Source organism: Trichechus manatus, unplaced genomic scaffold (genome assembly GCF_000243295.1).
Source record: "Trichechus manatus latirostris isolate Lorelei unplaced genomic scaffold, TriManLat1.0 scaffold00008, whole genome shotgun sequence".
In the NCBI taxonomy this organism is placed as follows: Eukaryota; Metazoa; Chordata; class Mammalia; order Sirenia; family Trichechidae; genus Trichechus; species Trichechus manatus.
This window is the reverse complement of record NW_004443944.1, coordinates 25,579,030-25,604,822: the sequence shown is the minus strand read 5'-3', so window position 1 is coordinate 25,604,822 and position 25,793 is coordinate 25,579,030. Positions and strand designations below refer to the sequence as shown.

The 25,793-nt window shown below is 44.0% G+C and overlaps 2 protein-coding genes across 6 annotated transcripts in view; both read left to right on the top strand.

Moving 5' to 3' along the window:
* Positions 1-12,562, top strand: part of RALGAPB (Ral GTPase activating protein non-catalytic subunit beta) — a 120,376-nt gene extending 107,814 nt beyond the window's left edge. For 4 of the 5 annotated variants that reach the window (XM_012559058.2, XM_004370350.3, XM_023724707.1 and 1 more), the window contains 4 exons: positions 3,345-3,453; positions 4,492-4,570; positions 7,593-7,741; positions 8,222-12,562. In XM_012559058.2, the coding sequence (XP_012414512.1) occupies positions 3,345-3,453; positions 4,492-4,570; positions 7,593-7,741; positions 8,222-8,415 (531 nt within the window). In that variant the 3' untranslated portion in view covers positions 8,416-12,562. Of the gene's footprint in view, positions 1-3,344; positions 3,454-4,491; positions 4,571-7,592; positions 7,742-8,221 lie in introns of those variants that run through there. The other variant, XR_002822858.1, reaches the window with a different exon arrangement.
* A 140-nt stretch (positions 12,563-12,702) lies between these two features.
* Positions 12,703-19,642, top strand: ADIG (adipogenin). The gene is made up of 2 exons (XM_004370574.3): positions 12,703-13,436; positions 19,524-19,642. The coding sequence occupies exons 1-2, from the start codon at positions 13,220-13,222 to the stop codon at positions 19,640-19,642; spliced, it is 336 nt and encodes a 111-aa protein (XP_004370631.2). The 5' UTR covers positions 12,703-13,219.
* The last annotated feature ends 6,151 nt before the right edge of the window (positions 19,643-25,793 follow it).

Genomic DNA, 25,793 nt, shown 5'->3' with positions numbered 1-25,793 from the left:
AATTCCCTTAACTTCTGTTTATCTGGAAATGCCCTAATTTCGCCATCATATTTGAGAGACAGTTTTGCTGGATATATAATTCTTGGCTGGCAGTTTTTTTCCTTCAAGGCTTTCTATATGTCATCCCATTGCCTTCTTGCCTGCATGGTTTCTGCTGAGTAGTCTGAGCTTATTCTTATTGACTTTCCTTTGTGGATGACTTTTTATTTATCCTTAGCTGCTCTTAAAATTCTCTCTTTATCTTTGGTTTTGGCAAGTTTGATTATAATATGTCTTAGTGACTTTCTTTTGGGATCTACCTTATGTGGGGTTCCATGAGCTTCTTGGATAGATATCTTGTCATCTTTCACAATATCAGGGAAGTTTTCTGCCAACAGATCTTCAACAGTTGTCTGTGTATTTTCTGTTATCCACCCCCCCACCCCCCAATTTCTGGTACTCCAGTCACTCGTAGGTTACTCCTCTTGATAGAGTCCCACATAATTCTTAGGGTTTCTTCATTTTTTTAAATCCTTTTATCTGATTTTTTCCTCAAATAAGTTGGTGTCAAGTGCTTTATCTTCAATCTCACTAATTCTGACTTCCATTGCCTCACTTCTGCTCCTGTGACTTTCTATTGGGTTGTCTAGTTATGAAATTTTATTGTTAATCTTCTGGATTTCTGATTGCTGTCTCCCTGTGGATTCTTGCATCCTGTTAAATTTGTTATTATGCTCTTCTCTAATCTTTTTAATTGCCTCTATTGTGTGTTCTGTGTTTTGCTTAATTTCCTTCCTAATTTCTTAAAGAGTTCTGTATATTAATCTTTTGTATTCTGTATATTAATCTTTTGTATTCTGCCTCTGATAATTCCAAGAAGTTTTCCTCCTCTGGAAAATTTCTAGATTCTTTATTTTGGGAGCTTGTTGAAGCCATCATGGACTGCCTCTTTATGTAATTTGATATTGACTGTTGTCTCTGAACCATCAGTAAGTTATTATTTTTTTTTATTTTGCTTACTGTGTCCTAGGTTCTTGTTTTGTTTTGATATGCCCAAATAGGCTGCTCGTATGAGCTGGTTTGATTATTGGCACCTTTGAAGCTCTAATGTCCTGTCACCAGGTGGCTAGATCTGTTACTAAGTATGTGAGCTCAGGAGTCTGCCCACTCCTTCTGTATGGATTCAGCTCAGGTGCCCAGGTAGATAGCCACCAATTGTGTGGTGTAGGCTCTCACAGTCCTAGACAGGCATGGGTGATTGGTGTAGACACAGGCATCTGGCTGCAGCAGGGGGATACACTCTTGAGTGAGGCAGGGGGCTAACGGCCTTCCGCGAGTATCCAGGAGTAAGGCATGTCCCTGTTCCCTAGAGCGCATAGGTGGGTGGGTTTTGCAGCCGGACTATGAGCACATAATGCTGTTGGCTGTAAGGACTAGGGGGTACCTTTTATTCATGGGCCCTTCTCGCAGATGGCTAGGTGGCGTGGGTGGAGCCACCAGTCCTCAGGCCCATGATGTGGGTAGGTGAAGACCCTGCTTAATGGGCAGAGCAGTGTCAAATGTTAAGAACCTGCCACTTCACAGCTGAGTGATGTTAGAGTTCCGGTATATACCCTGTTGCACTGTGGTAATGAGGGCCTACCCTGTTGAGATGGGCCCACACAAGTCTGTGAAGGCGGAAAGGCACCCAAAATCCGCGGATCCCTTATGCCTGTGCCTAGGCAAAGGAGCTGTGCCTACCCTGGGTTCCTGGCTTAAGGGAGCCGGCAGTTGATTTTTTCCACTGTTTGTTAATTTGTTCACTCTTAAAGGCAGAGAGGATAACTCCGGGCATGTGACGGATCCTTCTTCTGGCCCAGGGGACTCAGCAATTGCTGAAGCCGGTCCGGGACCCAGTGCAGAGCAGGGAGCGGGGAGGCAAATGGGAGAGAGATTTTTCCCAACGGGGGGTGGATGTTTTTGATCCATGTGGTAAGCCGTACACAAGTACTTACCTTTCATGGAGGGCTGCTTCTCACTGGTTCTGGATGGCTGTATAGACTCTCTCGCGCTGGGTCTCCCCTGGTGCAGAAAATGCGTCTCCCTAGCACCACTGCTTGCCTGCCTCACTGCTCACTCCTGAGCTGATCAGGCTTGAAGGGCTCAGGCTCTCGCCAGGTCAGGTCTGGCAACTCCTCGCTGCTTCCGAACCATCTCTCCTTCCCCCTGCCACTCAGTGTGGTTCCTCAACTCTGCCTTTGACATTCAGGGCTCCCAGATTGCCATATATAATCGAATCACTTGTTTTTTCAGGTCTTTGTTGTAAGAGGGTCCACCAGAGGCATCTGACTACTGGACCATCTTGACCCTGCCTCTCATAGCTGCTCTTGTATTTGCAGTTGTTATTTGGATAAGAAAATTTATGAATTCAGAAACAGGTCTTTTGGGATATTGTGAATATCTCAGAAGCTGCTTAGGAGCCATGCTGCTACAAACATAGTCTCATGAGTGTGGCTGGATGTCTGCCACTAATTTGGGGGAGTTTCTTGGTCAAAGTCATTTTCTGTGAACACTAGAATAGAGACAGAAAATCTGGAGGACTTGCTGTGGTCTCTAGTTGTCTGGTAAAAAGACACTCATTTCTGTGCTAATAATGCAGTTATACAAATTCAGCTTAAGTATGAGATTTTCCCTTCTGTAAACGTGAGCTTTGGTTAGGGCTTTTGTACATATTCAACTTTACTGCATCTGTAAGAGTCATACCAGTTTGCTAAAGGATGCCACATAGTCCTTTTGGCCTCCTGAAGAAACATTAAAGCTGATTGGGTGGACAGGGAAGCCAGAAGCAAACTGCAATGATAGGAAAGGTCCAAGCAACTCTTTTTCTTTCAGCTGAGAAGAAAGAGGAGTTAGGCATAGATTGCCATTTATAGAAGCATTTGGTCTGGGCACTAGGATAACTAGTGGACATTTTAAAAATTAGGATCTCTAGGTGAAATAGTGATGTTGCTGTGATAGGGAAAGCATACTGCTCTCTGGCGGTAGAAATAGACTTGGATTCTTATAAGCCCTCATTGACATTGCATGCAGATAGCTGTTGTCTTATAATTGTTCAGTATTCCTTACATTTTTTCCTTTGACAATTTTAGGCCTTCATTTCCTTGGTTTGGGTTAGACTAATAAAGGAAACAGAAGCCAAGGAAGAGCTTCTTTACAAATGTGTCTCACACTGTTTTCCTGAAGTGATTTCCATGACCTGATGGTTTCCTTTATTTTTCTCTCCCACCCGTCTCTGGGTATCTTGATAAATGCATGACTGGATAGTTTTCTTAAGTCAACTCTTTTTTTTTCCCCCCTGCTCTTCTGCTTTTCTCTGCCTCATATAGCTCAGTCCCAGTTCCAGAATGAAGAAGCTGCCTCAGGGTCGCCCTGTGCCTCCTCTAGGACCCGAGACCAGAGTTTCCGTAGTCTGGGTGGAGCGCTATGATGATATAGGTACTGTATGAGGACTTTGTCCGTAAATAAAATTATAACAGAATGATCATAGCTTGCTAAATGTCTAAAGATAGAGGCAGTGTAGGCATGGTATGATGGCCAAGGGCTAAGACTGGAGTTCAGCAAACCTGCACTTGTATCCCAGCTCCACCGCTCACTTAATTTCCTGAAGCCTTAGACTGTTGTGTACTGGCAAGTCAATTCTGACTCATAGTGACCCTATAGGACAGAGTAGAACTGCCCCATAGGGTTTCCTAGGCTGAAATCTTTATAGGAGCAGATCGCCAGCTCTTTGCTTCCACGGAGCCACTGGTGGGTTCAAACTGCAAACCTTTCAGTTAGCAGCCGAGCACTTAAACATTGTGCCACCAGGGCTCCTAGCCTTAGAATACTCATCTGTTAAATGGGGACAGTCATGGCACTTATTTCATAGTTGTGAAGATTTGAGAGGCTAGTGGATATAAAGCCTTTAGCTGTTCGTATTTAGTGTCAGCTAATGGTTTATTGCCAGTTGGTCCACTGCATGTAACTAGTTCCCAGTCACCCCAGGGCTTCTGGAAAGGGGAAGGGGGGAGCATTTCACTCACCTGCCCTCCATGGCGTGTCTTTTGATCAGTCCAGTGCACCCAACTGTCTACTTTCATTGTAAAGGTTAATTTGTCCTTAAGAGCTCTGCTATGGATAAGTTTCTCGATTTTTATGTAAGCAGCAGAAGAACATTAAAAAATGCATACTTGGTCTAGAATCTCATCCAACTCAGAGTTTGTGGGAAGGTGTGATAGTTGCTTTCCAGCCAAGCCCTCAGAGACCACCAGTCGTGTTCTCTAAAAACCCTCTGCATTAGATGAAAGTAGCCACAATATTTCTTGAAGACGAATTTTTTTGTGTATGTGGGGAATAGTTAGGGTTATATATTTTAGGATAGCCCAACTCACATATTTGTTGCCCATTTGTGTTAAGAGATTAGGAAATTTGATTTCTTACCTGTTTGAGAAAAATGAGGGAGATATTAATTGTAATGCTATTATTTTCTTCCAGAAAACTTTCCCCTCTCAGATCTGATGACAGAGATCAGTACTGGTGTGGAAACTACTGCAAATAGTAGCACTTCTCTGAGGTACACTATCTGTATTTGTTAGAAGTTTATCAGCATGTTACTGTGTTTATAAACATATATACACCTGTTTATATATAATATATTGATTTCAGTTGAATCAGAAAATAAAGAATTAAATAAAATTTTTTTTTTTTTTATTGAAAAAGCAAGCCACAGACTGGAAGAAAATGTTTGCAGATCATGTATCTGATAATGAAATTGCACTTAGAATATATAAAGAGCCCTTACAAAAAAGTACAAATAACCCAATTTAAAAGTGGGCAAAAGATTTGATATGCATTTCTCCAAAGAAGATAAATAGCCAATAAGGGTGTGAAAAGATGCTCAGTAACATTAGTGATTAGGAAAGTGCAATTCAAAACCATAGTGAAATACCACTTTACAACCAACCACTCAATGGCTAAAATAAAAAAGACAGACAATAAAGTTTTGGTGAGGATGTGGAGAAACTGGAACCCTCATACATTGCTGGTGGAATGTAAAATGGTACAACAACAAAACAGTTCGACAGTTTCTTAAAAAGTTAAACACAGATTTAATATATGACTCAGCAATTCCACTCCTAGGTATTTACCCAAGAGAGATGAAAACATACATTCACTCAAAGACTTCCTCACAAATGTTCATAACAGCATTATTCATCATAGGCAAAATGTGTAAATAGCTGATGAATGGATAAGCAAGTGTGATATACCCATATAATGGAATACTATCCAGCAATAACAAGGAACAAAGTACTGACTCATGCTACAACATGGGTGAACCTCAGAAACACTATGCTATGTGAAAAAATTTGGGCATGAAAGACCACATACTATATGATACCATTTATATAAAATACCCAGAAAGGATAAATCTATAGAAACAGAAACTAGTGATTGCCCCAGGCTAGGGGTGAAATTGGGAAGTGACTGCAAATTGGCATAAGGTTTCTTATCGGGGTGATGGAAATATTCTAAAATTAGAACAGTAGATAGTTGCACACCTCTGTAAATATACTAAAAATCACTAAATTGTACACTTTAAAAGGGTGAATTTATGGTATGGACATTATCTCAGTAAAGCTTATTTTATAAAAAGAACTGTAATGAAACGAAATGGATGTAAGCAATAAGAAACATCTAAGTCGGGAAGAGAGAAAGTTTATAGATAAATGCACAAGGTGATGAAATGAGCAGGAATTGTTTAAATGCTGTAATTGCTGGTTTATATCTATCTGCAGCAAAAAGAAAAATCGAGAAGTGGAGGCAATTAAGTATTAATGGAGACTGTGATAATAGGGTAGCAATATTAGATTGAAATAGTGAGATTAAATTGGTAAAAACATTCAGGATAGATAGCAGTTAAAATATACTAATCATAGGAGCTATTTAGTGGAAAAATATTTCTAAATAAAATTTACTAACTATCCTGTAATGTTCAAATTTCTTTTTTATCTGCCCATACAGAAAAAATAAAAAGACAATAATAACAATATATTTGTATAGGCTTTATAGTTTTCAAGGCTTTTTGCTAGTTTGTGTTTTGTTTAAACAAATATTTTTAAATAACTCCCTGAGGTACAATTATCAACCATGTTTTACAAATGGTATAAAATAGGCTGATAGAGGTTATTCCTCATTGTCACACATCCAGTAAATGAAGGAGAGAGTGATCTGAACCCAGGCCTCTGACCACAAATGCCGACCACATCTCACATCAGAGCTTCCCTCAAACTTGCTATTTTAATTTTAAGCAAGTTCCTTATGTTTACATTATCTGATCCTAATTACACTTGAGACAAATTTATTATCACATTGTTAGATTATTGTTGACAGAATGAAGTCAATAAAGATGGTTTAACATTATCATTTTTTTAAATTTCTAGAAGGCAGATCATTTTTTAAAACTTCCTGTTTTTTATGCTCAAGTATTTTAAAGTAAATTACAGATATCCTGACAGTCTACTTATAAAGACCTCAATATGCATCTCTAAAAAGTAAGAATACTTTTTAAATAGCTAAAAATAACATTACAACAATAAAGTTAGTAATAATTCCTTAAAATCATCGAATAGCCAGTTTAGTCAAATTTCTCTGCTTTTCCCTAAAATATCCTTTACAGCTGGCTTGTTCAAATCAGAACCTTCCTCAGGACTATGCATGTGGTATTGATTTCTTTAAGTCTCTTTTAATCCAGAACAGACCTTTTTTCCTTTTTCTTTCTTCTTCATGACACTGACTTGCTAAAGAGACTAGAATAGTTGTCATGAGGTAGATTTTTCTTGAACTAGTTTAGAAGAAAACTTTACCTTGTACTTCTTAAAAAAACCATTTTAGGTCCAAAGTTGTAATGCAATTAGGTTAGAAAATATTTATTTTATTGGTAGATGAGCAAAGTTTAGAATTTGTCTTGGGTACAGCAATACTACAGGATTGATTTTTTTTTTTTTTAATCTTGAAAAATTTATTCAGTGTTGCTTTGGCCAAGTCAATTTATCTGTAGAAAGAAAGTTTACTGTGTTGCTAACCTTAGCATCTGTTACCATTCAGAGGGTTTGAGTGCTTTTGGCCCTGCCCAGACATGGCCGTTTATCAGCCTCATTGAGGAGGATACTTGCAGTTGGTCCAGACTAATAGCCCTAGGGATTCCCATAATGGACCTAAGCTGTATATCTACTTGTGGTTCCCCAAAGAGGGAAGAACTAAGTAAAAGTCCCATAGCTGGTCCCTAGGTTCATACTTCCCCATGATAGATGACTCTGGCTTTTCCTTCAACCCCATGTCCCCAGTGGTTTCTAAGCACATTTTCTCAACCCCTTTTGTCAGCTTAAAAAGCTGACCCGATGATGGGCATTTAGGGCCAGGTGTCACTGTGGGGTGGGGGGCAGCAACATGGCCTCCCAAGAAGAGGATTCTGAGCAAACTGTTCCCTTGGCTCTTCTCAAACACTGCCTGCAAGAGGTCCCCTTGGTATTCCTGTGTCACTCATGGAGACTTCTACTTTTACGTGTCTGGGGTAAAAAGTCTTATCTTTTCTTAAGATCAACCACTCTTGAAAAAGAAGTTCCTGTCATCTTCATCCACCCTTTAAACACTGGATTATTCCGGATAAAAATCCAAGGAGCCACTGGAAAATTTAACATGGTCATCCCTCTTGTGGATGGGATGATAGTCAGCAGGCGAGCTCTCGGTAAGGTCTTCTCTGTGGCCGAAGGGTTAAGGTTTCTGTCTGTCTTGTTCTTTCATGTTTTTGTAAACCAGAAGAAGGAACAATAAAGAAATGGTGATGTTACTCAATAGATTACATGTGTAGAAAATGTTATGACTCTTGTTACAAAGGGAGCATGTTTTGCTCTGTTTTAAAATGGCTTAATACAGTTAGTGTGAGTAGAGCTATTACAAACTTCTGGTATTGGAAAATGAAGATTACTGTCTGTAATTTAGGGCAGGAAATGGGTTGTCAGACCAGATTTTGATTTGATTTTTCCTTGCCATTGTATGTTTCTTCTGACATTTTTATCTTGGTAGTGCTATGCCTGTCTCTCTGAAGACTGTAGTTTTGCAAATGGAATGAAGTATTTTGAGTATGCAGAGAATAGCTTACTTGAATACTGATAATTCACTTAGCTAACTGGTTGTTAACATTTATTTTAACACCTTTGTTTTTAAGGGTTCCTGGTGAGGCAGACTGTAATTAATATTTGTAGAAGGAAGAGACTAGAGAGTGACTCCTACAGTCCACCACATGTGCGCCGGAAACAGAAAATCACCGACATTGTCAACAAGTACCGTAACAAGCAGTTGGAGCCAGAGTTTTATACTTCACTTTTCCAGGAGGTTGGAGTCAAGAACTGCAGCTCTTAGACCACTGCCTGTCCAAGACTATTTAACTCCAGTTTGGGGGGTATAATATCAAAGCAAAACTATTTGACAGGTGATCACTGTAAAAATAAAAACAAATCACTTCCTAAGAGCTTAATGTTTAATCACCAGAATAGAAGAAACACCTTACAAACCCATTTGATAGAAGACTTTTGGCTTTCTAGTGAAATGGGCTTCCAGACACAATCATGTTCTTGCTGGTAATGACAATATACATTTTAGCCATAAACTTTCTTTTAAAAATGACAGTTTTAGTTAAATATAAGCTTTTTCAGGAGAAAGGCTTTTATGCATCTCAGTTAAACATGTGGATTGGTAGTATCAACAAGTTTCCAAATTAGAAGTTGAAGGTAGTTTTATACCTCGCTTTTTAGGAGGTTGTGTTCAAAATTAAAATCTGTCTAGAATCTTCCAGGACATTTAAAAACTCAAAAGATGCTGATAGCGTAGAGGAGAAGGAAAGAAATCTCAACCTTCTGCTCACTTGTAGGTCCATTTTTAATCCAACTGTCAAACTGACAAAAGAGCATGAATGGTTTTTGCTCAGATAAGAAGTCTGACATTAAAATATTTCATATTTTCTCTCCACATTTCAAATAAGTTGCCAGTCTCATCACTGCACAGAGGATCTGTCTGAAGGCCTCAATTTCTGGGCAACCAAGGAACAGATCTAAAATGGAGGTGCAGCTCTGTGCTTTAATGGAGACACAGATGAAGTCTATAGAGTTAAAAGTTAGAAAACAGCAGTGATACCTATGCTCTCTCCATTGTTGGCCAGCTTGGTGACATAATGACAGGTTAAACATTTGTAATTCCTTGGTTGAATATCAAGAAGTGTAAATTCACAACAAGGATTGAAAATTATTTGGTTTCATACACTGTTTCTTATTTCAGGACCAAGCAAGAAACTGCAGTAGGTTATGAAGGATTCTAATTTGGGGTTTAGGAAGCAGCTTCTCGGCACTAGTAATTCAGATCTCTCTCAGCTATTGGATTTTATCATAATTGACAAGGATTAGTGATCCACCTCCCTGGATGGGCTGCTATTAGAAATGGCCATTGTCATGTTTTCTGGACTTTGCCAGCTGATGGCACAACAAATCCCTGCCAGGGTTTTGGAAATACTTCTGTTACCTCGCTGCTACTTTTCTGCCAGGGATAAGAGTTTTGAGGTGGCCAGACCCAGAACATCCTTACAAGGTTGCCTGTTACAGTGCTAGAGTATACACTACTCGTTTCTCCTATTCTTATCTGCTTTCTTCTTTCTTAATTAAGATTATTTTGTGTTAAGAAAACAAGTGACATTTGAATTCCAAAGAGGAGTGATCACAGGTGTATAAGGGGGTTTCACACTTGAACTCTGACGTCAGTAAGTTGTCCCTACCATGGTCTTGTTAGGTTATTTCTTTGGCTTTGATGTTTTAGTAGTTTAATTGGGGGTGAAGGGGATAGTGTAGAACCTAGTTCCCTCTGCAGTTATTTTTATTCCAGAAGTATGTATTTTGCCATCTATGAGCAAGAGATGTGGGCATAGCAGCTTCTTGGTTTTACGTTTGCCGTACCCTTGTTTTCAGCTCAGGTAAAGCTAACTTCCTCCTATGACTCCAGTTTCCATTCAGGGGATAATAATATTCAATAATTGACTTCCTTTTCAAGCTGGGCAATAAATTGATGTTCGCAAATGGTAGCATCGAGGAGGGGGGTATATAATAAAGATTAGCAAGTTCTATCCTAAAAATGTTTTAGTAGTTCAGCAGGTATAAGGTGAGGTTTGACAGCTTTCAAGGAAATTCCAGATTGAACATTTCAAGGGAAAAATGAGCCCTTGTTCTGCTGAAGTGAACAAAGAGTGCTAAATTGATATGCAACCTAGAACATTCCAGAGATTAAAAAGAATTGATATAGATGTACTTCCTCAGTATGATTCTTCAGGTAAAACATTTACCTTTTACGTAGTTCTGATGTCAGAAAAATGTCTAGTGGGGTGTTTGGGGGTTGGTTTGCTGATCCTTTAATTACCTCTAGTTTCTGGCAACTTTTTGTAATTCTGATGGCTTTAATAAGTGAACAGCCATGTTGAATGCAGTTTGTGATCTGGAAGACTTTGTGGTCCCTCAGAGGAGGAGAGATGGGTTCAGTAATGTGTACCCTTGAAGACGAGACCCCCAATGTGTACAGCATGAACAGAGTATGGGCTAGCATCCCTCGTCAAGTGTTGGTTTCTTCTGCTCAGAATAGAATCTACCAAACAAGGTCCAACTCTTGGACCTTTCACTAGTATGGGTTTAATAGTCACTAAGTTCACTCAACTGCCTTTTTTAAAAACCACTTTGAGCATAATGATGCCAGAGGAACATATTTAGTTCTTAATAATAGCCTTTATTGGTCCATCTGATAAATTTGTTAGCATGTGTTCATAACCTTGGGGAAGCCAGGACCACTTTGGTCTGTGACTTAAACAGTTGAGCTGCTCCTGTGTCTGCACCAGAGGGTGGATGAGTGGCATTCTGTGAAGAGGAAAGCGTTACCCAAGAGACAGATGCAGGAAGCCCCTCAAACTCCCTCCTCAAGTGTTTGGAGGGGGGTTCTCCTTTCTGGTTAGGAGCACGAAGGACAGTGAGAAAGGCTTTTTGCCTCTTTAACCCTTTCCTTGTTTAGCCAGCTCTCCCTTTTGTCCAGTGCTTCCGCCAAAGACCCCCTCCTGTCCGTTGGCCCTTTGAAAGGAATAGTTATGTGGTGGGTTGACCTACCTGCTTTCCTGCCTACCGCCCCCGGCCACTCCCCACACACACACATGCGTTCTGTCCTCCACTTCAGGGTCCTCTATTTTAGTGCAGCCCGTTCTCCTCTGGACTCATTTATAAATACAAAGTATTTCCATCTTTGGCCAGTAACGTCAGTTGCCTATGGGTGCTGTGTGTGAGGCCTTCACACAGTCACTTCAGCATACACTGGGGCAGCATTCATCAGGCTCTGCGGGACTGATCTTTAGAGAGGCAGAGGCTTCAGGAGTATTTATTTCTATTGGAAGGTAGAAGCCTTGCAGTGGGAGCCTTGCTCAAAGACGTATTTTGTGGTAGATAGTGAAAAATGTATTGGAGGTAATTTGACACTCCTGGCAATAGTTTTCCATTCGGCATTTTAAAGCCCCTTCAGGTTATACCTTCCTAAAAAGAATTGATTTATATGCTTACATGAAATGACAAATGAGTTAGGTGGTCTGTTTTAAAGATTTCCATCACAGCCTCTTTTCTTGACATGGGGAGATTGGAGGTAATCCATTCATACAATGTGGAATCAAACTGTGGGTTTCTCAGTAGCTAAAGAAGCCATGTACTGTATAGTGTTTTTTCTCAGAATATCAACTCATGTTCTTCAGATGCTTTTCTTTTTTTAATGGTGAGGGAAAAGGTGTAATTTGGGATTCCACAGTGCCTTGCATATAGTAGGCGCCCAATAAATATTTGTTGAAGCAAACCAAGTTTCCCAAGTCCTCATCTCTTACAGTGACCAAGAACATCTTTCTCCTCCGAAGGGCTTGGCAGTTGTGGCTAAAAAAAAATAAACAGTATCATTATTTGCTTGAAATCATATATACAATTTGTATGAATTTCAGTATGTTGCCAAGACATAATCTTTTTCTTATTGTATTTTCTGTAAATATTTCTGGCACTGAACTGTAAAGACGAAATGTAAATATGAAGGTGTCCCCGTGTCCCCTCGCCTTTTGTGTTTTATCTTCGTCAATTAGGGAAGAAGGCCCAGAGGCTTGTTTGTATTTATACCGATTCTTTGTCCAGAAGAAACCCATGGAATATTGAATGTAATACATTTAGTCAATTAAATTTTAGGAGATTCTTATCTAATAACCTCGTGTGTGCTTTTGGTTACAGGCTGTGGGTTTGAATCCTGCGTGGGTGCTCTTTCCAGGAGGGTGTCTGCTGTCCTTTGGCTCCCCTTCGAAATGTAGATCTGTGAGTTCTCACCCTGCTTTTATAGAGTTTCATGAGGGCGTGGCAGTCTACTTCCCAAAAAACAGCCACTGAAAACCCTATGGAGCACAATTCTACTCTGACACACATCAGGTCACCCTGAGTTGGAATTGACTCATCGACAACACATAGGAATCCCTGGGTAGCACAGACGGTGAAGCACTCGACTACTAATCGAAAGGTTGGTGGTTCAAACCTACCTGTAAGTGCCTCAAAGAAAGGCCTGATGATCTTCTTCCAGAAGGTCACAGCCTTGAAAACCCTATGAAGTCAACAATGTTTTGACTCTTGGAAAAGTCAGGCAATCTGGCAATACTGGGTCTGCAGCTCCCACATAGCAGTTATTGGCTGGAGCTGAGTGTAGCTGCCTGCTTTACATGCACTGTGTGCCATCTGTTTGTTGCTGTCCCCACTACGCCCACAGAGGAAACGTGGTCACCCGCAGTCGGAATTACAGGACCCGAGGACCTGGCTGGCTCGAGAGGTCTCTGGGACCTCGAATGTATGAACACCCACCCAGGGATAATTTTTATCTCACCTATTTTACTAACTTTTAGCAGCTTAGTGAGGTAAGAATTATTTCCATCTTACAAGAAAGAGGATCAGGTAAGTGTCACATGAACCCAATAGCAGCTTAGCTGGGATCCAAACCCAGGCCTGCCTGCCTGCCTAGAAGCCTGGAATTTTACAAAATCTGAGCTAAACTCACTGCCCAGCTCCCATCCATTCGTCCAAAACACCACTCACAGGGCACTCTGACTTCTTGTTACATCACCTGCTCAGTCACAACTGGGATGAGGGCGGAGTGTGGCCCAGCCTGCCAGGTCCCCAGGGGCAGCCCTGCCAGCCTAGCCCAGGCTGGCCAGCTTAGCTACACACACACCATGAAGTACCCACTGATGCCACTGGTGAACAACATCACATTTTCTTTTCTGGTTTTCTGGCTCTGCCTGCCCGTGGGCTTGCTGCTGTTCTTATTGATCGTCTGGCTGCGCTTCTTACTTAGCCAAGGTGAGCCGCCCAGGCTGGGCAGGGGGCTGAACAGGTCAGGGTCTCCTGGAACAACTGCAGAGAAAGGGGTTTTGTTCAGGTATTTTTACTGCTGGCTCAGATAAAAATAGTCAACTGCAAGAGAAAAGGACTGGTCTGGTAGTTTAGAGTTTCTTAACCTGGAGTCCAAGTTTGATTCTTCAGGGTTCCATGAATCCGCGAGTTTGACTATGAAGCAATATGTCTGTGTGGTTTTTCTGGGGAGATGGTCCAGTGGATCCCTCAGGGCCACCACTAGCACGTGTCTTTTGTACAAATTAGAGGTGGCCTCTCTGGGCAGATGATTTGGGAAAAGACGCCACTTTCTGTGGGTGCAGCCAGGGAAAGGCTGAGCGAGCAGAGCATGGGCTGGATCTCAGCCCCACTCACCCACTTCAGCCGGTGCTTTTGCAACAGTGAGCAGCTTGCACAATGCGATGCAGCAGCCTTCAGCATTACCAGGTGCCCAGAGGCCACTCACAATGTCTTCTGCTCAGACCATACTTCAGGGAGGATCTGGGCTTCTCTGGGACACAGGATCGTGGAGGCCACTGACATTCATCCTGAGCTCAGCATGTCTCCATAAGGAGCAAGAGGCAGGGCAAAGTGGTCATAAAGGAAGCTGGGGGGAGGGGGGCCTGGGATGTGGCCTGGCTGTGGGGCAGGAGTGATATCTCTCCCCTCAGGTGTCCTGTTCTGGGCACCCTCTTCAGCTGAGGAATTTATTTCTCTTGACCTCCCACCTCTTGCTGCTCAGCTGCATGATCCTTGGCCAGCTGGGCAGGGAGGGCGCTGAGCACGCAGCCAGCCCTGGGCAGATGGCTTTGAGACAGGGTAAACGGTTCACCCTCCCCACCTGCCCCATGATCTCAAATGTAGGGGCTGATAATTGTGTGATTACTGGGAGTTCCTGTCAAGAGCCTGGGAAGTCCTTTTGCTTCCAGAAAATGTTTGTTTAAAGTGTTCTCGAATTTCCAGGGTGAACCCCAGTGCTCCCTGAGGGACAAGACTTGGGCATCAGACCTGGTGGCTGGTGGGAGCTGGAGGACTTGTGTATATTGGCTATAAAACTATCTCGACGTCTAGGAGCCTGGAGTTCCAACTTCAGCCTTGCCCTTAATAGTTAATAATATTGTCATGGAGGCTGGATGAACCCCTGAAACTGTTGCCCTGTGATAATCTTTAAATCTTAAACCAAATATGTCACCTGAAGTCTTAAAACCAAATGATAGTTTAGCTTAACTAGTAAAGAGTGTCTGCCATGAGCATTGTGCTCTTTTAAGATCTGTATGGGATCAAACTGACAACAGCAACTCAAAAGATTAGATAGGAACCTTAGGGCAGTGAGTTTATGTTAGTAGGGGAGGAACAACTTGGAAAAGGAGGGTGAGAATGGTTGCACAACTGAAAGAATGTAATCAATGTCACTGAATTGTACATGTAAGAATTTTTGAATTGGTGTATGTTCTGCTGTGTATATTCTCAACAACAAAAACAAAATGAAATATAAAAAACAATGTTGTTGTGTGCCATTGAGTCAGTTCTGGCTCATAGCGACCGTATATGACAAAGTAGAACTGCCCCATAAAGTTTCCAAGGCTGTAATCTTTACCGGAGTGTCTTAGGCTGGGTTCTCTAGAGAAGCAAAACCATTAAAGCATATAAATATACATAGGGAGAAATTTATATCAAGGAAATGGCTCACACGGTTGTAGAGGATAGAACATCCCAAGTCTGTGGGTCAGGATAGAGGCTTCTCCTGATTCACATAGCTGAAGGGGCTGGTGAACCTAAGATCAGCAGGTCAGAGAGCAAGTCTCTTGCTTACAGGCTGTGAAGATCGATGAATTCCAAGATCGGCAGGCAAGACCACACGCGCCCAAGGAAACTCCCTTTCAACTGATTGGCTACTCACAGCAGATCCCATCTTGGAGGTGATCACAACATCATACGACCACCAAACCACTGAGAGTCATGGCCCAGCCAAGTAGACACACAACCTTAACCATCACAGTAGCAAACAGCAGCTCATATAATCCTCAAAGTAACCCTGTGAGGTAGTACCTATCTTATAATTGAAGAAACTGAGGCTCGTAGAGGAGAAGCTAGCTACCTGCCCAAAGTTACACATCTGTGAAGTGCTTAAGAGTGCCAATTGTCTGGTTTCTGAGCCTTAGTTTTCTCATCTACGAAATGAAGATAATAGTAGTACCAACACTTTGGGCTGGTGGAGTCTTAAATGGGTTAATGCATGTCAGGTGCTTACAGGGCCAGGCACATACTAGGTGCTTGTAGGAGGAGAAAATAGTCCAGCGTAGGGTTTTGTCATTGTTGAGAAAGTGTGCACGTGGCTTTGCACGTCTTCTCTGTTGCAGGACACCTTACCACCCAGTCCAGCCCTATCTCCCCAGTGAATCATTCTTGGAGGCCCTGCTCTAAGCCAGCCACAACTTAACACTACTCTGGCCCCTTTTCAGACTTTCTCCTGAAAGGCTGTGCACCCATCGGCATCTCACATGACATTTTGAAATAAGTCCTTTCCTTAATTTTTCAACAAAGTGAAACTCCCTCAGGGGCCCTGTCTTCTTGGAACTCTCAGTATTATTACATGAGTTCTGCCCTCATGCCATGGTCTGGGCCTGCTAGGGTTTGGGGCCTGCCAGGGCCTGGGGACTGGGGGCTTGGGACACCCAGGCTTGTTGTTTTCTAACTTTTCTGACTTGGATCCCTTTACTGTAATCAGTTTGGCCTGGAATCCAGTATGAGCACAGACAAAAGTAGCTCTGACGTCTCCATCCTGTGCCCCACAAGCCCAGGCTGCCTCAGCAGGGCAGTTCCAAGGCTAGGAAGCTAGATTCGTTTCCCAGGGCTGCTGCAACAAATCCCCACAGACTGGGTGACTTAAAACAACAGAAATTTATTCTCACAGTTTTGGAGGCTACAAGTCCATAATCAAGGTCATATTCTCTCTGAAGCCTCTAGGGGAGAATCTGTTCCATGCCTTTCTCTTGGCTTCTGGTGTTGTAGACAATCCTTGAGGTTCCTTGGGCGTATAGGCGCTTCATTCCAATCTCTGCCTCTTTTGTCACATGGCGTTCTCCCATTGTATCTCTGTTTTATAAGGACACCAGTGATACTGGATTAGGGACCATGAATGACCTCATCAGGGAGCCCTGGTGACATAACAGTTAAGTGCTCGGCTGCTAACATAAAGGTTGGCAGTTCAAACCCACGCAGCAGCTCCATGAGAGACCTGGTGATCTACTCCTGTAAAGATTACAGCCTGGGAAACCTTATGGGACAGTCCTACTCTGTCACATGGGGTCACTATGAGTCGCAGTCAACTCTGCGGCACACAACAACAACAATAACAATGACCTCAACTTGATTACATCTGCAAAGACCCCATTTCCAAATAAGGTCACATTCACAGGTACCAGTGGTTAAGACTTCAACATATCTTTTTGGAGTACACAATTCAACCCATAACAGAAAGAAACAGGGTCGAGCAGTGGTGAGTGAGTGCCTGTGGCCTGAGAGTGGCACTCTCCCAAGTCGAGGGAAAAGCAAGGTGGGAGAAGGAGCTGCTGGTGAGACTGGCACTGAGCAAAAAAAGACCATGGGCAGCTGAGCCCCCAGGAAAACTGGCCAGTGGGTAATGCTAATCCTTGGCCATGTCTTGTGGAGAGAGGATGAAGCCCCAAGTGCTTTCAAGAGAAAGATGGCCTGCTATAAACCCTTTCCTTCTGTGGTTTGAAAGAAATTTGCAGAAGGAAGAAGGGAACCCTCGAGAGAGATGGATTTGGGGCCGAAACAGAGGAATTGGCACAAGGCTGGAGCTCTGGTTCTACTCTGTCATCTGGGCTGTGTTTGTTGAAGATCCTTCCCAACCTGCATGGTGATCTTTGGACCAGAACTGGTAGAGCAAAATTTTAAATTCAAAGCTGCCTTTGAATTCCTTGACTTCAAACAAGTCCCCCTAGTGGAATTCCATGGGGTGCTAGAGCCCTGTCTTGGTCATCTAGTGCTGCTATAACAGAAATACCACAAGTGGATGGATGGCTTTTAACAAAGAGAAATCTATTCTCTCACAGTCTAGTAGGCTACAAGTCCAAATTCAAGGCATCAGCTCCAGGGGAAGGCGCGCTCTGTCGGCTCTGGAGGAAGGTCCTTGTGATGCATCAGTCTTCCCTCGGTCTGGGAGCACCTCAGTGGAGGAACCTTAGGTCCAAAGGATGCACTCTGCTCCTGGCACTGCTTTCTTGGTGGTATGAGGTCCCCATGTCTCCCTGCTCACTTCTCTTTTATATCCCAAAAGAGACTGGCTCAAGACACTACCTAATCTTGTAGACCTCATCAATGTAACTGCCGCTAATCCATCTTATTACATCACAGTGATAGCATTTATAACACATAGGGAAATCACATCAGATGATAAAATGGTAGACAATCATACAGTACTGGGAATCATGACCTAGCCACTAGCCAAGTTGACAGATATTTTTGAAGGACACAGTTCAATCCATGACAAGCCCCATTGCCATCGAGTCGATTTCAACTCATAGCAACCAGTAGGACAGAGTAGAACTCCCCCAAAGTGTTTCCAAAGCTGTAATCTTTACAGAAGCAGACTGACATCATCTTTCTCCCACAGAGCTACTGGTGGCTCGAACCACCAACCTTTAGGTCAGCAGCTGAGCACTTAACCATTGTGCCACCAGGGCTCCTGTTGTGGAGCTAGAGGGACAAATTTGAATCCAGCAGCACCCTTCCTGGCTTTGTAAGCCCAGACAAGTCACCTCATCTTTCTGAGCCTTCATTCCTCATCTGTAAAATACAACCAATACTTGCAGTCACCTCCATGAAGTTGAGGATTAAATGAGAAAATGAAATGAGAAAATGCATATAAAGAACTTAGCACATAATATGTACTCAAAAAAAAAATCACTCTCTTTAGTGAATAGCAGTGCTTCAAGCCATTGTACTGATAATCATAATAACCACCAACATTGTTAAATGCCTGTGCTAGGCCCTGTGGTGAGTTTTACATATTTTACTTCAGTTAACCCTCCTCACAGAAGATGATATTATCGTGCCCATTTTACAGATGAGGAAACTGAGACTCGGATTTTTCTATCTCCTGCCCTCTGTTGATCTGCAATCTGAGGACCCGTCTCTATTCAGCGTCCTTTACTCCTCCACAACCAGTGGAACAGTGCAAGACTATAGTGAGAAAAATCATCTTCCTACTCCCTGTCCTTTTTCACCTTGCCTTCGCATGACAAGGCATGTTAGCAAAGTCAGGCACACACTTCGTAACGTGTGGGTTTTCAAAACTCTTTTTGGGTGAAGGGAAGTCTTTGTTTTCCAAAAAAGGGGCTCTACCATAAACATTTCTCTGCAACTTGCATGTAATACACTACCAAGGACATTCCTGGAAGTCAAAAGAAAGAGATCAAATGCAATTCTTTTAACAGCTTCATGACGTACCATTGGGTAGAGGGACCAGGTCTCCACAGGGTGTGAGCGTACCATAGTTTTGTCAACTAGACTTCGTGTAATGGACATGCACAGTTTCCAGGGTGTTTGGTTGTGTGTGTGTCACCACAAAACAATGCTGCAATGGAAATCATTGTAAATATATACGCAGATATTTGTTAATGGGTGAACTGGTGAAGAGTGGATGGAGCGTCAATGACTGGGTTCATGTCTCCTCAGTGCTCCCTCCTGGACCTTGCCTAATACAGGTAGGTCATTTGCTGAGGATTGCTATGAGTTAAAGTTGACTTGACAGCACACAACAAAAACAGAGTCCCTCCCTCTCTAGTAGGTAGATTTGGCCACTTTCTGAGTCATAGGACAACCTTCTTTCTTGGCCCCTGGTCACCATTCAAGGTCCTGTTGGCTTCCTGAGGCCTCAGGGATGGCCTGTATGTCATGACTTGGGCTCAGCTCCCTGACCCCAGAGAAGGCTACAGGGATGTCCAGCCCTGGAAGGGGACCCTTTTTGGGTCAGGAGTAGGAGATGGGATGTGACCACCCAAGATGCTTTGTCTTGTACCTCCACAGATTCAGAGGAAAATGACTCCAGTTTATGCTTCGATTGGGAGCCATGGAACAAAGGGCCAGCTGAGTTTTGCTGGGAGGGGACACTCTATAGCCGAGAAGAGGAGAGGCCCCACTGGTGAGCCTGTGCTGCCAGGTGAGGCCCTTCTGTGAGTGGATGGTGTGGAAAGGAAAGCCTTAGTGCCCAAAGCCTTGGGTGGCTGCCGTGTTGGAAAGCTGGCTGCTTCCACCATGTTGGAAGCCTGCTCCCTCTGCCATGCTGGAGAACTGGCGCCCTCTATGTTGGAGAGCTTGCTTCATATGCCATGTTGGAGACCTGCTGTTTTTGCCATGTTGGAGGACTAGCTGCCTCTACCATGAGGAATCTTCCCCTAAAGGTCCCCTCACACTTTACCTCTATGACCTCACCTCCCACCACTCTCCCAGCACTTACTGGCCTCCTCGCCACTCAGACTGAAAACCAGCTCCCTCCTTAGGGTCTTTGCTCTGGCTGTCTTTCTGCCTGAAAGTTCTCTCTTCCACACATCCACATGGCAAACTCTCTTCAGTTTTTGCTCAAATGTCACTTTTTCAGTAGGGTACCCCCCAACTACCATATTTAATATTGCAACCTCTCCCCACCCCCACTCATGATCCCCTTTGCTCTGCTCTACTTTTTTCTGTGGTACTTATCACCTTCTAAGATGCTAGATAGTTTGTTTTGTTTGCAGATGTACCCAAAACACCCAAAGCGATACCTGACACGGGGCTCAATACATATTTTTAGAAGAAATGATGTAATCATATCAGTATCAATAAAAAATAATAGCTATCATTTATTGGATGCTTAAAAGGTACCAGGGCCTATGCTAAGCATTTCCCTTTCACAAGTTCATTTATGAAATCTTATGAAAAGGGTTTTATTCTTATCTCCATTTTACAAATGAGGAAACTGAGTGTTAGGGCAGTTAAATAATTTGCCCAAAGTAACACTGCTCTGACACATATTGAGCCTCTAGGAGCTCTCAGCCATTACAGTGGAGTAAAACATCAGCTCTATGCCAATGACCACAACATGTGTATCTCTCGCTCTCACCTTTCTGAGCTCTATTATCTAACTGCCTCCTTGAGACTTTGTCACATCTAGAATGGAATTCTTGATACTTATTGCTCCCCAACAAAGCAAAACATAGCAATCCCAATCTTTGCCCATCTCAATGAACAGTACCACCCTTGAGTGATCCAGTTGCTCCAGCCAGAACCCAAGAGTCAGCTTCATGGATGCTATACACCTTCATGCCCTTCTTTCTCCCACTCCACATCCAGTCTGCCAGCGAGTCCTCCTAATTCTATGCCAAACTCCATCTCTCACGCATCCACTTCTGGCATCCCACTGTCAGATGGCCTGCCTTACTTGGAAGTCTGTACTTGTGCAACATGTTCCTCATGGAGTTCGTTGGAACCCCTGCCTGTCTGAAATGGAGGGAAGAGGTGAGGACCATCACTTAACATCAATTACAGTGATTTTTAACCTTTCTTGTCCACAAGCCTAAGTAGTTGAGAGCCCTTTCCCCAAAAAAGCGCCCAAGTGTACATACACTGAAGAGTAGTTGCACTAGGCCCCACGCACAGAAGGGCCCACACATGGCTTAATGTTCTGCTGCTGTTGTCTTGAATTCTTAATAATTTTGAACAAGGGGCCCCGCACATTCCTTTTGTGATGGATCTCACCAGTAATGTAGCCATTCCTATTTGTGTAGTTAGTGGGGGGATAAGAGGGGAGCTTCAGATTCTTCTCCAGAACCCCTGTACCGTTTATAGAGTCCTTCCCACCCCCATCATTTATCTGTCTCTTATTCTTTCATTGCAATGCCATCCCTAGATCCAACCTCCCAATTTGTTTCTAGCTTCATTTTCCTGGAGTCATCTGGGCTGTGGCAATGGCCGAAGTGGACGGGAGAGACCTACCAGGGATGGAAGACCATGTTGGAGAGTGAGGTGCTTCTTTGGGACCCCTCATTCTAGTCTCCCCCCTGGCTGGAGACATGAAAGCTCCCAGAGGAACCAGCTGTTTTCCACCATCACAGATGACCTACCAGGCTGCCCTGGAAGGAGCCCAAGTCCTGAAGACAATATTAGCAGCCACATGGCAAGAAGTTGGCCAACTGAATTCAGAAGAGGTCCCAAGATAGGGTTGGGTCAGAGGATGTGAGATCTATATTAAAGAAACAAAGGTGTTCCTATGCTCAGGAGACCCCTGCTAAGCCTGCCAGTTTTGACCCAAGTCCATTCATTCAACAAGCTCTGGGTCCTAGGCACCAACCTGAGCAGTCCCTGACCCTCCCTGGGAATCCTGACCTCTTTTCTCATCTGTTTAAAGGTATGGGGAGCAGGGTTGTGCTGAACTTCCCTTAACTTTAAACTCACTTTGATTAGACTTTAAGTTTATTTTAATAACAGGTATTTATTTTATGAATGTATTTGGAGTGTCTGCCATATGCCTAGTTATAAAGAGACTAGCTCACATTTAATGAGCACTTACTGTGTGCCGGGCACTTTCTGTGTGCTTCACACACATCTTTTATGAGGTAGGGTCTTTGGTTATCCTTGTTTTACAGATGGGAAAACTGAGGCACTGAGCAGTCAAGTAACTTGCTCAGAGTCACACTGATGGAGTCAGGATTTGAACTCAGGTCTTGTGACTCCAGAGCCAGGCCCTGATCCACTATGCCAGTTCTCCTCCAGGCTGGGGGATGGAATAAGATAAGGTAGGAGTCATAAGGCTCTGACGTTTGAAGAAGGCCCAATCTGTCCTTGCACCACCGGCTGGTTACCCTGAGGTTTGATGGGCTGGGGAAGAGGACATACCCTCCTGGGTACCACTTGGGTATCATCTTTGCCACCTCTTTCTCTCTCACTTCACATCCCACCTATCACCATGTCAAGGCTTTTTAACTGCCCAAGGGAGAGAGACTGGGACCTGAATTATTAACTGGTCTCCCAGCCTTTGATCTCCCCCACTCTGTTCTTTCTGCCCTGTTAGCCAGAATGATCCGTCCAAAGCACAAATCAGAACATGTTCTTCCTCTGCTTAAAACCCTCGACGGCTCCCTGTTGCCCCTGGACTAAAGTCTGAGCTGCTCATCCTGGAGTAGAGCCGCCCTTTGCGACCTCAGCCTTGCTGAATTTGCTGAGCAAGATTTCTATGCTTACCAACAAGGCTGACAGGAACATTCTTGAACTTAACATCTTTGCACACATGTGTGCTTCTATTTAGAGGATAAATTTTGAAAGGAGAAATTGTCAAATTCAAAATACATGCATTTCATATTTTGCCATACCATTTTGCCCTACATTTTACAAGTGGCCCTACTAAAAGGTGGTGCCAAGGGTGTATATGAAAGTGCATGTTTTCCTAGCCCTTTGCTCCACTGTACACCCCCAACACATGCACACTTTCTCTTTCTCTCACACACACACAATCTCATACACACTCACACAAATACTCTCAAACACTGTCACACTCACGCATTCTCTCTCTTACACACTCACACACACTCTGTCACACACACACACACACACAGGCATTCTCACACTCTCCCACATACAGACATACATTCTCTTTCACATTCTCCCACACACAACTCTCCCACATACAGACATACATTCTCTCTCCCATTCTCCCACACACAACTCTCTCCCACACTTTCACACATACATACACACTCTCACACATACACACATTCCCTTACACACTCACATACACATTCCCACACTCACACACACACATACTCTTACACTCACACACACTCATACGTATTCTCCACTCTTCTCTCACACACACCCTTTTCCCCGCACATTTTGTTCTGGCTGATGACTTTTTGTCAACACTGTTTTCCTGGGAGCTTCAGGAGTCACATCAAATAAACCCTTTTGGTAACAAACCTCCATGGCTGAAACTTCTCCCTGGCTTTGTCTGGCCTCCTCTCCCACTGCTGGTTCTGAGAGTCTCCATGAACTGCCTAGTGGGCACGGGCTGTCCTCCTTTGCTGTCAGAAGCTGCTGGCTGTTGTTCAGTCTCCATGCTGACCCAGAAAAGCCAGCTGAACCATCGAGCCCGCCCCCCCTCCCCCACTCCCAACCACTCTGGAGGAGCCCAAGGGGCAGTCCTGGGAGGGCTGGCTGGTAAGGGAGGGTGGGGAGACTCACTCCCTGCTCTGGGGAAGGGGCTGAGACCCTGGGACTACGAAGCAGGAGAGGTATATGTGAGTAAGTGTGAGTCTGTAAGCGAAAAAAAAGAGAGAGAGAGCACCTGGTAAACCCACTCCACGATCTTCTAGTAACGGGCTCCCTGAGAGACATGCCGCTCATCATAGCAGCTCCAGTTTACTGAGTTCCTGCTGCCGTGTGCCAGGCCCATGCCAAGCGCTTCCCATGCATTATCTTACTTGGTCTTCACAACAAACCTGTGAGGTGGGTAATATTTCCATTTTCAGATGAGGAACCTGAGGGTCATAGGGGTTAAGTGCCTTGCCCAAAGTAACACAGCCAGGAAGTGGCCCATTTTTCTGACCTTAATCAAGACGCATTTCTCAAGCGCCACACACACTCTCTCACGCATTCTCACACACTCTTATACACTCACACACACACATTCTCACAGTCACTCACACACATTCTCTCTCACACACTGTCCCACTCACATTTCTCTCCCAACTCTCTTCCTTCCTGCTTTCTTAGTAACATACCTCCGACTTTTCTGGGACTCAAATGATGTAGCTTAAGGTTCTGCTGTTGATGTTTGTTGGAAACTCAGAACTTAAGTGTACATGTCTCCCCTGCCCCCCCCCCCAAGGAACGCAGGGAGGCTGGGAGGACAGTCACCAGTGTAATGTCACCTGGTCTGAGACAGGTGCAGGGGAGAAGCTGTAGGGGGAGCCAGTGATGCAGGGTCCGTCCAGCTTTGGAACTTTCATCCAACTCCACAACTCATCATGACACATCTTCCAGGCACACCCTTCTGTTCCCCCACCCCAACCCCTGGGAGCACAAGTCTGGAATCCCAAGTTCAAGCCCCTCACCTTCCCACCACCATCCCTTTGAGCCTCAAGGTCATCATCTGCAAAATGGGGCCGATCCCCTCCTTGTGAAGTTGTCATGAGAATTAAACATGGAATGTATGGAAAGTACTGAGCACGTGTTGGCTGGTACCTTGTAAGTGCTCGATAAATCGCTTCCAAAAGGAAACAACAACACACACACACCTGGAAATAAGATACTCAGAATACCTTGTGTGCCAGGCATGGTTTCAGTGCTTGACATGTACTATCGCATTGAATTCTCCCAACAACGCCACAAGACAGGCAAGATTTTCATTTAAATCATGCAGAAGCTGGGATGCAGAGAGGTTAAGGCGCTTGCCTGAAGTCACACAGCTTAAGTGGCAGAGCTGAGGATCAGCCCAGGCCTGTGAGCCTCCACTGCTCCACACTGGGTAGGCCGGCACCCATCATGGGGAGGGGGCGTCTGGCAGGGGCAGAAAGAATGTTGCGCACACAGCCACAGGGTCTGGGTGGCTTTCTGGGGCTGAGGGGGATGGACGAGTCTCCACCATGGAGAGCAGGCTGGCTGGATCACAGGCTGTCTGAGGAGATGCTGGCGGGCTGCCAGGGTGCTGGGCAGCCGGGTCTGAGTCACTCCCCTGTGACCTAACCGGCCTGGCCGATACTCCAGGGCTGGGACAGGGCCCACCCGAGGCTGAGGAAAGTTGCCGCAGTGTGGGGCACACTTCTCCCAGCTTCTTTCTAGTACATATGGCTCTCCAGGAAGCCAAGAGGTGGCTATTTCCTCAAAGAGGGTTGAAAATGGAGCTCTCTCAAGAGTCAGGCTACTCTGTCTTCCTGCTTGCTTTCTTTGTAGAGGTCCCCTGCACCAAAGAGAGGTGACAGCAAGCTAGGTGTTCTGTTTTAGACTAGTTTATTCACTCAGGTAGTAACTTATTTACTCACGCAAGTGTTTATTTATACGTTTATTCATTTACTCAGTAGCTTACTGATTTATTCGCTCATTCACTCACTCATGCTCATACGTTCATGTACACAGCCATTCATTCTTCCACTCATTCCCCCCAACCCATCCATCCATCCATTCATCCATCCATCCACCCATCCATCCATCCACCCACCCACCCATCCATCCATCCATCCATCCATCCACCCACCCACCCAATCACTCATTCATTCCTTGTCCAGTTGTCCTCCTATCCATCCCTCCTCTCATGCACCCATTTTCCCA

Excerpts from the sequence above, each read along its gene's own strand:
- ADIG (XM_004370574.3), top strand. The coding sequence starts at position 13,220 with ATGAGGGCGGAGTGTGGCCCAGCCTGCCAGGTCCCCAGGGGCAGCCCT. Across the intron at positions 13,437-19,523 it reads GCGCTTCTTACTTAGCCAAG|ATTCAGAGGAAAATGACTCC; the intron begins GTGAGCCGCCCA and ends GTACCTCCACAG.